Raw genomic sequence first — 13415 nt, forward strand, 5'->3', positions numbered from 1 at the left:
GGGATAGGGAGAGATTGAATATGCCCGTAAACACACCAGCCAGCTGGTCTGCGCATGCTCTGAGGGCGCGCCTAGGGATGCTGTCTGGGCCAGCAGCCTTGCGAGGGTTAACTTAAGGTATAGGGGGCAGCATTTTCACTTTTGGATAAATAGCGTGCCCAATTTCAACTTCCTGCTACTCATGCCAAGAATATAAGATATGCATATTATTAGTAGATTTGGATGGAAAACACTCTGAAGTTTCTAAATCTGTTTGAATCATGTCTGTGAGTATAACATAACTTATGTAGCAGGCAAAACCCAGAGGACTAACCGTTCAGAATTTTTTTGTGAGGTCTCTGTCTGTTCAGTTCTCATTGGCAAATTATATTTCTTAGGAACTTGTTTTCAGTTCCTACCGCTTCCACTGGATGTCACCAGTCTTTGGAATTTGGTTGAGGTTATTCCTTTGTGCAATGAAGAAGTCCGGCCATCTAGGAAATGGGTAACACTGTTGAGATTTGCGTTAGACTTGAAAAGTAGCGTTTGTTTCCTCTCGTCCTCTATTGAAAACAGATAGACCCGTCTTCAATTTGATCGATTATTAACGTTTAAAATAACCTAAAGTTGTGTTACAAAAGTAGATTGAAATATTTTGGCAAAGTTTATAGGCAACTTTTTAAATATTTTATAGTGACGTTGCGCATTTTGGAAGCTGTTTTTTTCTGGATCAAACGGGCCAAATAAATGGATATTGTGGATATATATGGACAGAATTAATCGACCAAAAGGACTAATTGTGATGTTTATGGGACATATTGGAGTGCCAACAAAAGAAGCTCGTCAAAGGTAAGGCATGATTTATATTTTATTTCTGCGTTTTGTGTTGCTCCTGCAGGGTTGAAATATGCTACTCTCTTTGTTTACTGTTGTGCTATCATCAGATAATAGCTTCTTATGCTTTTGAAAGTTAGATTTTTATATCATTTTTTAAAATGTGCCGCGCTGCATTTTCCCTGGGCTTTTGCCAAAGTGGGACGCAACCGTCCCCTATACCATAAGAAGTTAACAAGTTTAAATGTTTTACTCACTCATGTATAAGGAGAGGCTACAGTCCTTGGTAGCCGGGCCACGTCGGTGGCACCGTTATCCTCAAAGCGTGCAAAAAACGATTATAAACTACAAAGGGAAGCACAGCCGCAAACTGCCCACTGAGGCATGCATGAGAGCACACCGAGGCATGCATGAGAGCATCAGCTGTTCCGGACGACTGCGGGGCCAGACGGATTACCAGGACGTGTGCTCCAGGCATGTGCTGACCAACTGGCAGGTGTCTTCACTGACATTTTCAACATGTCCCTGAATGAGTCTGTAATAGCAACATGATTCAAGTAGACCACCATAGTCCCTGTGCCCAAGAACACAAAGGCAACCTGCCTAAGTGACTACAGACCCGTAGCACTCACATCCGTAGCCATGAAGTGCTTTCAAAGGCTGGTAATGGCTCACATCAACACCATTTTCCCAGAAACAGTAAACCCACTTCAATTTGCATTCCGCCCAAACAGATCCACAGATGATGCAATCTCTATTGCACTCCCCACTGCCCTTTCCCACCTGGACAAAAGGAACACCTATGTGAGAATGCTGTTCATTGACTACAGCTCAGCGTTCAACACCATAGTACCCTCAAAGCTCATCACCAAGCTATTGATCCTGGGACTGAACACCTCCCTCTGCAACTGGATCCTGGACTTCATGACAGGCCGCCCCCAGAAGGTGAGGGTAGGTAGCAACACATCTGCCACGCTGATCCTCAACACTGTAGCACTTACTGTAATATGCTGGCAACTCCACTTACTGTAATATGCTGCCAACTCCACTTACTGTAATATGCTGCCAACTCCACTTACTGTAATATGCTGCCAACTCCACTTATGTAATATGCTGCCAACTCCACTTATGTAATATGCTGCCAACTTCACTTATGTAATATGCTGCCAACTCCACTTACTGTATGTAATATGCCACCAACTCCACTTATGTAGTATGCTGCCATCTCCACTTATGTAATATGCTGCCAACTTCACTTATGTAATATGCTGCCAACTCCACTTATGCAATATGCTGCCAACTCTACTTACTGTATGTAATATGCTGTCAACTCCACTTACTGTATGTAATATGCCACCAACTCCACATGTGTAACAGGCAGAGGGTTAGGAACCATCACATTAATTATCTTCTGATAAATCTATGCTGCTACTATAAACAGGTAAAACCTGTCTTTCTGACATACACTAGCTGTCGCTGTACTGATTAACCCTAACCCTAACTCTATGCTGCTACTACAAACAGGTCAAACCTGTCTTTCTGACATACACTAGCTGTCGCTGTACTGATTAACCCTAAATCTATGCTGCTACTACAAACACTTGAAACCTTTCTTGTGGTCCGTGGTATCCAATTGGTAGTTACAGCCTTGTCTCATCGCTGCAACTCCCGCATGGACTCAGGAGAGGAGAGAAGTGTGACCTCCGAAACACAACCAAGCTGCACTGCTTCTTGACACAATGCCCACTTCACCCAGAAGCAAGCCGGAGGAAACACCGTACACCTGGCAACAGTGTCAGCTGCACTGCACCCGGCCAGCCGCAGGAGTCGCTAGTGCGCAATGGCACAAGGACATCCCTGCCGGCCAAACCCTCCCCTAACCCGGGTGATGCTGGGCCAATTGTGCACCGCCCCCAGCCGTGTCCGGCTGTGACAGAGCATGGACTCGAACCCAGAATTTCTAGTGGCACAGCTAGCACTGCGATGCAGTGCCTTAGACCACTGCGCCACTCGGGATGCCAAAAATCTAACGTTTTTGAGAAAGATCAGTTGAAAACACAATTGTATTGCGTACATTTTTTTTCATTTTTTTTCAGTTTGATAAGAGATTAACATTTTATGAATTTAAGGTTATTTGTCAATGTAAAAAACTTTGGGGTGTGGTGGGATGAGGTTGTGAGAAATCCTAGCAAAAAAAATGGGTTTCCGAGAAATTTGAATGAAAAAATAGGGTCCATGCTTAAAAAATTGGAATACCACTTTTCTAGACTGAAAAGCCCCACCACCTCCACTGAGGAGGATGGCAAACCCCACCCACCTCCACTAAGGAGGATGGCAAACCCCACCCACCTCCACTGAGGAGGATGGCAAACCCCACCCACCTCCACTGAGGTAGATGGCAAACCCCACCCACCTCCACTGAGGTAGATGGCAAACCCCACCCACCTCCACTGAGGAGGATGGCAAACCCCACCCACTTCCACTGAGGAGGATGGCACACCCCACCCACCTCCACTGAGGATGATTGCAAACCCCACCCACCTCCATTGAGGATGATAGCTAAGCCCCACCCACCTCCACTGAGGAGGATGGCAAACCCCACCCACCTCCACTGAGGAGGATGGCACACCCCACCCACCTCCACTGAGGATGATGGCAAACCCCACCCACCTCCATTGAGGATGATAGCTAAGCCCCACCCACCTCAATTGAGGATGATGGCAAACCCCACCCACCTCCACTGAGGATGATAGCTAAGCCCCACCCCTCAATTGAGGTGGTTGTCATTATATAAGGATGCTAATAATAATATTACAATACTAACCTCCACTGAGGATGATGACCGCGAGGAAGAGTGCCATATCACTGTCATACAGCTCCAGGGTGTTGAACTTAACAGAGAACTCAAACTTGGGTTCCATCATATCACAGAAGGGTTTCCTCAGGCTCTTTAGGAACTCTCTCGTCATGAAGATCTGTCCATAGGAGATCAGTGTACCATCTTTGTTCATGAGTGGAGCCCACATGATGATGAGCACCTCGATGACGCCGTACTTCAGCAGAGTCACCTGATCGTTCAGGTCCAATCCCACGAAGCCAGGGATGCTCTTAGCGAACTCTGTGACCTCTCGGACGGCCTCGGCGGAGCGCGACTGACAGCTGTAGAAGAACCTGAGCTGCACCTCGTCAGTGGGCTCTTGGACCAGACCAACACCTCCACCTAGACCTCCACCTACAGCCAGACCATCACTCACTGCCAGACATCCACCTGCAGCAAATCATATTTGTTCAGTGTTATTTCATATTCACTGAACAAAAATATAAACACAACATGTACAGTGTTGGTCCCATGATTCATGAGCTTAAATAAAAGACGCTCAAAATGTTCCATATGCACAGAAACGTGTGGCATATCAAGAAGCTAATTAAATAGCATGATCATTACACAGGTGCACCTTGTGCTGGGACAACAAAAAGCCACTAAAATGTGCAGTTTGGTCACACAACACAATGCCACAGACGTCTTAAGTTTTGAGACGGCATGCAATTGGCATGCTGACTGCAGGAATGTCAGAAATCAGAGCTGTTGTCAACGAATTGCATCTTAATTTCTCTACCATAAGCCACCTCCAATGTTGATTTAGAGAATTTGGCAGTACGTCCAACCGGCATCACAATTTCAGACCACGTGTAACCATACCAGCCCAGGACCTTCACATCTGGCTTTGTCACCTGCGGGATAGTCTCAGAACAGCCACCGGACAGCTAATGAAACTGAGTTTGCACAACCAAATAAGTTCTACACAAACTGTTAGAGACAGTCCCAGGGAATCTCATCTGCGCACTCGTTGTCCTCACAAGGGTCTTGACGTGACTGCAGTTCGGCATCGTAACTGACTTCAGTGGGCAAATGCTCACCTTCGATGTCCACTGGAAAGCTGGAGAAGTGTGTTCTTATGGATGAATCCCGGTTTCAACCGGGCAGATGGCTCGTGTGGGCAAGCGGTTTGCTGATGTCAACGTTGTGAACAGAGTGCCCCATGGTGGCGGTGAGGTTATGGTATGGGCAGGCATAAGCTACGGACAACGAACACAATTGGATTTTATCAAAGGCAATTTGAATGTACAGAGACACCGTGAGCCCATTGTCGTGCCATTCATCCACCGCCATCAGCTCATGTTTAAGCATGATAATGCACGGCCCCATGTCGCAAGGATCTGTACACAATTCCTGGAGGCTGAAAATGTCCCAGTTCAAACATGTCCTGCATACTCACCAGACATGTCACCCATTGAGCCAGTTAGGGATGCTCTGGATTGATGTGTATTCCAGTTCCCGCCAATATCCAGATACTTCGAACACCCATTGAAGAGGAGTGGGACAACATTCCACAGGTCACAATCAACTCCCCTATCTATTTTGTAAGGTATCTGTGACCAACTGATGCATATCTGTATTCCCAGTCATGGGAAATCCATAGATAAGGGACTAATGCATTTATTTCAATTGACTAATTTCCTTACATGAACTGTAACTCAGTAAAATATTTTAAATTGTTGCATGTGTATATTTTTGTTCAGTGTAGAAAGGTAACTAACCACTCTACAAAAAAAGAAAAAAGAAATAGGAGAAAGAAAAGGTACAGGGAAAACAGTCACAGAGGACAGATACAAGATGATAATACCTAGACCACAGCCAACCCCACAGAGGACAGATACAACATGATAATACCTAGACCACAGCCAGCTCCAGTCCCAGCCTCAGTCCCCGCCTCAGTCCTGGTCTCCTGGACAACATGGATGGGCATCTGCCTGCAGTTGATAAACCTCTCTCCTTCCTGAAGAGACTTCATGTCATGGATTACAAACGGCTGCAGAGAGACAACAAACAAACAAAATCAAGCACATTACTGTGAAACATGGCGACTATCTGGAGACAAGGAAACACCCTGTTATAACATGATGACTATCTGGAGGCAACACCCTGTTATAACATGATGACTATCTGGAGACAACACCCTGTTATAACACGATGACTATCTGGAGACAACACCCTGTTATAACACAATGACTATCTGGAGACAACACCCTGTTATAACACGATGACTATCTGGAGACAACACCCTGTTATAACATGATGACTATCTGGAGACAACACCCTGTTATAACATGATGACTATCTGGAGACAACACCCTGTTATAACATGATGACGATGTGAAGACACCCTGTTATAACATGATGACGATGTGAAGACACCCTGTTATAACATGATGACTATCTGGAGACAACACCCTGTTATAACATGATGACTATCTGGAGACAACATCCTGTTATAACATGATGACTATCTGGAGACACCCTGTCATAATATGATGACTATCTGGAGACACCCTGTCATAACATGATGACGATGTGGAGACAACACCCTGTTATAACATGATGACTATCTGGAGACAACACCCTGTTATAACATGATGACTATCTGGAGACAACACCCTGTTATAACATGATGACGATGTGGAGACAACACCCTGTTATAACATGATGACTATCTGGAGACAACACCCTGTTATAACATGATGACTATCTGGAGACAACACCCTGTTATAACATGATGACTATCTGGAGACAACACCCTGTTATAACATGACTAACTGGAGACAACACCCTGTTATAACATGATGACTATCTGGAGACACCCTGTCATAACATGATGACGATGTGGAGACAACACCCTGTTATAACATGATGACTATCTGGAGACAACACCCTGTTATAACATGATGACTATCTGGAGACAACACCCTGTTATAACATGATGACGATGTGGAGACAACACCCTGTTATAACATGATGACTATCTGGAGACAACACCCTGTTATAACATGATGACTATCTGGAGACAACACCCTGTTATAACATGATGACTATCTGGAGACAACACCCTGTTATAACATGACTAACTGGAGACAACACCCTGTTATAACATGATGACTATCTGGAGACAACACCCTGTTATAACATGATGACTATCTGGAGACAACACCCTGTTATAACATGATGACTATCTGGAGACAACACCCTGTTATAACATGATGACTATCTGGAGACAACACCCTGTTATAACATGATGACTATCTGGAGACAACACCCTGTTATAACATGACTAACTGGAGACAACACCCTGTTATAACATGATGACTATCTGGAGACAACACCCTGTTATAACATGACTAACTGGAGACAACACCCTGTTATAACATGATGACTATCTGGAGACAACACCCTGTTATAACATGATGACTATCTGGAGACAACACCCTGTTATAGCATGATGACTATCTGGAGACAACACCCTGTTATAACATGATGACTATCTGGAGACAACACCCTGTTATAACATGATGACTATCTGGAGACAACACCCTGTTATAACATGATGACTATCTGGAGACAACACCCTGTTATAACATGACTAACTGGAGACAACACCCTGTTATAACATGATGACTATCTGGAGACAACACCCTGTTATAACATGATGACTATCTGGAGACAACACTCTGTTATAACATGATGACTATCTGGAGACAACACCCTGTTATAACATGACTAACTGGACACAACACCCTGTTATAACATGATGACTATCTGGAGACAACACCCTGTTATAACATGACTAACTGGAGACAACACCCTGTTATAACATGATGACGATGTGGAGACAACACCCTGTTATAACATGATGACTATCTGGAGACAACACCCTGTTATAACATGATGACTATCTGGAGACAACACCCTGTTATAACATGATGACTATCTGGAGACAACACCCTGTTATAACATGATGACTATCTGGAGACAACACCCTGTTATAACATGATGACTATCTGGAGACAACACCCTGTTATAACATGACTAACTGGAGACAACACCCTGTTATAACATGATGACGATGTGGAGACAACACCCTGTTATAACATGATGACTATCTGGAGACAACACCCTGTTATAACATGATGACTATCTGGAGACAACACCCTGTTATAACATGATGACGATGTGGAGACAACACCCTGTTATAACATGATGACTATCTGGAGACAACACCCTGTTATAACATGATGACGATGTGGAGACAACACCCTGTTATAACATGACTAACTGGAGACAACACCCTGTTATAACATGACTAACTGGAGACAACACCCTGTTATAACATGACTAACTGGAGACAACACCCTGTTATAACATGATGACTATCTGGAGACAACACCCTGTTATAACATGATGACTAACTGGAGACAACACCCTGTTATAACATGACTAACTGGAGACAACACCCTGTTATAACATGATGACTATCTGGAGACAACACCCTGTTATAACATGATGAATATCTGGAGACAACACCCTGTTATAACATGATGACGATGTGGAGACAACACCCTGTTATAACATGATGACGATGTGGAGACAACACCCTGTTATAACATGATGACTATCTGGAGACAACACCCTGTTATAACATGATGACGATGTGGAGACAACACCCTGTTATAACATGATGACGATGTGGAGACAACACCCTGTTATAACATGATGACGATGTGGAGACAACACCCTGTTATAACATGATGACGATGTGGAGACAACACCCTGTTATAACATGATGACTATCTGGAGACAACACCCTGTTATAACATGATGACGATGTGGAGACAACACCCTGTTATAACATGATGACGATGTGGAGACAACACCCTGTTATAACATGATGACGATGTGGAGACAACACCCTGTTATAATATGATGACGATGTGGAGACAACACCCTGTTATAACATGATGACTATCTGGAGACAACACCCTGTTATAACATGATGACTATCTGGAGACAACACCCTGTTATAACATGATGACTATCTGGAGACAACACCCTGTTATAACATGATGACGATGTGGAGACAACACCCTGTTATAACATGATGACTATCTGGAGACAACACCCTGTTATAACATGATGACTATCTGGAGACAACACCCTGTTATAACATGATGACTATCTGGAGACAACACCCTGTTATAACATGATGACGATGTGGAGACAACACCCTGTTATAACATGATGACGATGTGGAGACAACACCCTGTTATAACATGATGACGATGTGGAGACAACACCCTGTTATAACATGATGACGATGTGGAGACAACACCCTGTTATAACATGATGACTATCTGGAGACAACACCCTGTTATAACATGACTAACTGGAGACAACACCCTGTTATAACATGATGACGATGTGGAGACAACACCCTGTTATAACATGACTAACTGGAGACAACACCCTGTTATAACATGATGACGATGTGGAGACAACACCCTGTTATAACATGATGACGATGTGGAGACAACACCCTGTTATAACATGATGACTATCTGGAGACAACACCCTGTTATAACATGATGACTATCTGGAGACAACACCCTGTTATAACATGATGATTATCTGGAGACAACACCCTGTTATAACATGATGACTATCTGGAGACAACACCCTGTTATAACATGACTAACTGGAGACAACACCCTGTTATAACATGACTAACTGGAGACAACACCCTGTTATAACATGACTAACTGTAGACAACACCCTGTTATAACATGATGACTATCTGGAGACAACACCCTGTTATAACATGACTAACTGGAGACAACACCCTGTTATAACATGACAAACTGGAGACAACACCCTGTTTTAACATGATGACTATCTGGAGACAACACCCTGTTATAACATGATGACTATCTGGAGACAACACCCTGTTATAACATGACTAACTGGAGACAACACCCTGTTTTAACATGATGACTATCTGGAGACAACACCCTGTTATAACATGACTAACTGGAGACAACACCCTGTTATAACATGATGACTATCTGGAGACAACACCCTGTTATAACATGATGACTATCTGGAGACAACACCCTGTTATAACATGATGACTATCTGGAGACAACACCCTGTTATAACATGACTAACTGGAGACAACACCCTGTTATAACATGATGACTATCTGGAGACAACACCCTGTTATAACATGACTAACTGGAGACAACACCCTGTTATAACATGATGACTATCTGGAGACAACACCCTGTTATAACATGTGCCATCAAACCCCTGCAACATATTCAGAACACTGCCACCAGATCTGGTCTTCAACCTTCCCAAGTTCTCCCATGTCACCCCACTCCTCTGCACGCTTCACTGGCTTCCAGTCAAAGCTCACTTCCACTATAAGACTATGATACTTGCCTACGGAGCAGCAAGAGGAACTGCCCCTCCCTACCTTCAGGCTATGATAAAACCCTACACCCCAACCTGGGTAGTCTGTTCTGCCACCTCTGGTCTCTTAGCCCTCCCACCTCTATGGGAGGGCAGCTCCCGCTCAGCCCAGTTAATGTTATTTTATGACCTAGCACCCCAATGCTGGAACCAGCTTCCCCCTGAAGCTAAGACAGCAGAGTACCTGCCTATTTTTGGTAAACATCTGAAACCCTACCTCTTCAAAGAGTATCTTAAATAATCCCACAGCACCCCTCCCCTCCCCCACCCACTAGTACTGACTTTCCCCCCTACTAGAACTGAATTACCCTGATACTAAACTCAGCAAAAAAAGAAACATCCCTTTTTCAGGACCCGGTCTTTCAAAGATAATTAGTTAAAATCCAAATAACTTCACAGATTTTCATTGTAAAGGGTTTAAACACTGTTTCACATGCTTGTTCAATGAACCATAAACAATGAAGGAACATGCACCTGTGGAACGGTCATTAAAACACTAACAGCTTACAGACGGGAGGCAATTAAGGTCACAGTTATGAAAACTTAGGACACTAAAGAGGCCATTCTACTGACTCAAAACCACCAAAAGAAAGATGTGGCCAGGGAAATAAATTGCAATGCCCGTACTATGAGACGCATAAGACAGCGCTACAGGGAGATGGGACGGAGAGCTGATCGTCCTCGCAGTGGCAGACAACCTGCACAGGATCGGTACATCCAAACATCACACCTGCAGGACAGGTACAGGACGGCAACAACAACTGCCCGAGTTACACCAGGAACACACAATCCCTCCAATGCTCAGACTGTCCGCAATAGGCTGAGAGAGGCTGGACTGAGGGCCTGTAGGCCTGTTGTAAGGCAGGTCCTCACCAGACATCACCGGCAACAACGTCGCCTATGGGCACAAACCCACCGTCGCTGGACCAGAGAAGACTGGCAAAAAGTGCTCTTCACTGACAAGTCGTGGAAATCCTCCTCCCTCATGTGGTACCCTTCCTGCCACCAGCCATACTGCTCATTCTGTGCATTATTTCCTGCAAGACAGGAATGTCAGTATTCTGCCATGGCCAGCGAAGAGCCCGGATCTCAATCCCATTGAGCACGTCTGGGACCCTGTTAGATCGGAGGGTGAGGGCTAGGGCCATTCCCCCCAGAAATGTCCTGGAACTTGCAGGTGCCTTGGTGGAAGAGTGGGGTAACATCTCACAGCAAGAACTGGCAAATCTGGTGCAGTTCATTATTACATTTCTGTTAGGCACATGTCTGTGGAACTTGTTCAGTTTACGTCTCAGTTGTTGAATCTTGTTATGTTCATACAAATATTGACATATGTTAAGTTTGCTGAAAATAAACGCAGTTGACAATGAGGACATTCCTTTTTTTGATGAGTTTATAATCCTAACCCAAAGACATCCCTAACCATAATACAAGCCTAATATAACCCTAACATAACCCTAATACAACCCTAACATAGCCCTAATATAACCCTAAACCTAATACAACCCTAACCCTAACATAAGCCTAACATAACCCTAACCCCAATATAACCCTAACCCTAATATAACCCTAATATAACACTAACCCTAATATAACCCTAATATAACCCTAACCCCAATATAACCCTAATATAACCCTAATATAACCCTAACCCTAATATAACCCTAACCCTAATATAACTCTAACCCCAATATAACCCTAACCCTAATATAACCCTAACCCTAATATAACCATAATATAACCCTAACCCTAATATAACCATAACCCTAACATAACCCTAATATAACCCTAACCCTAATACAACCCTAACCATAATATAACCCTAATATAACCCTAACCCTGATATAACCCTAATATAACCCTAACCCCAATATAACCCTAACATAACCCTAATATAACCCTAAACCTAATACAAACCTAACCCTAATATAACCCTAACATAACACTAATATAATTCTAACCCTAATATTACCCTGACCCTAGTATAACCCTAACATAACACTAATATAATTCTAACCCTAATATAACCCTAACCCTAATATTACCCTAACCCTAGTATAACCCTAACATAACCTTAACATAACCCTAACCCCAATATAACCCTAACCCTAATATAACACTAACCCTAATATAACCCTAATATAACCCTAACCCCAATATAACCCTAACCCTAATATAACCCTAATATAACCCTAACCCTAATATAACCCTAACCCCAATATAACCCTAACCCTAATATAACCCTAACCCTAATATAACCCGAATATAACCCTAACCCTAATATAACCATAACCCTAATATAACCCTAATATAACCCTAACCCTAATATAACCCTAACCACAATATAACCCCAATATAACCCTAAACCTGATATAACCCTAATATAACCCTAACCCCAATATAACCCTAACCCTAATATAACCCTAACATAACCCTAATATAACCCTAACATAGCCCTAATATAACCCTAAACCTAATACAGCCCTAACCCGAATATAACCCTAACATAACACTAATATAATTCTAACCCTAACCCTAACCCTAATATTACCCTAACCCTAGTATAACCCTAGTATAACCCTAACATAACCTTAACATAACCCTAACCCCAATATAACCCTAACCCTAATATAACCCTAATATAACACTAACCCTAATATAACCCTAATATAACCCTAACCCCAATATAACCCTAACCCTAATATAACCCTAATATAACCCTAACCCTAATATAACCCTAACCCTAATATAACCCTAACCCTAATATAACCATAACCCTAATATAACCCTAACCACAATATAACCCCAATATAACCCTAACCCTGATATAACCCTAATATAACCCTAACACCAATATAACCCTAACCCTAATATAACCCTAACATAACCCTAATATAACCCTAACATAGCCCTAATATAACCCTAAACCTAATACAGCCCTAACCCTAATATAACCCTAACATAGCCCTAATATAACCCTAAACCTAATATAGCCCTAACCCTAATATAACCCTAATATAACACTAACCCTAATATAACCCAAATTTAACCCTAACCCCAACATAACCATAACCCTAATATAACCCTAACATAACTAGTATAACCCGAATATAACCCTAACATAACCCTAGTATAACCCTAATATAACCCTAACATAACCCTAGTATAACCCTCATTTTGCTGAGTTTAGTACTGACTTTTCTCCCTACTAGTACTGACTTTTCTGATAGCTACTTCATTG

The 13415-nt window shown here is 42.9% G+C and overlaps 1 protein-coding gene across 4 annotated transcripts in view; it reads right to left on the bottom strand.

The window, feature by feature from the left end:
* The window catches only part of pparg (peroxisome proliferator-activated receptor gamma), a 134504-nt gene that overhangs the window by 29041 nt on the left and 92048 nt on the right, over nt 1–13415 (bottom strand). For all 4 annotated transcript variants that reach the window (XM_090242176.1, XM_036984368.2, XM_036984366.2 and 1 more), the window contains exons 6-7: nt 5546–5684; nt 3638–4081 (exon numbers count right to left, since the gene is read on the bottom strand). In XM_090242176.1, the coding sequence (XP_090098302.1) occupies nt 3638–4081; nt 5546–5684 (583 nt within the window). The remainder of the gene's footprint in view (nt 1–3637; nt 4082–5545; nt 5685–13415) is intronic.

This window comes from Oncorhynchus mykiss, chromosome 7, assembly GCF_057628025.1.
Source record: "Oncorhynchus mykiss isolate SJ-2025 chromosome 7, ASM5762802v1, whole genome shotgun sequence".
Lineage (NCBI taxonomy): Eukaryota > Metazoa > Chordata > Actinopteri > Salmoniformes > Salmonidae > Oncorhynchus > Oncorhynchus mykiss.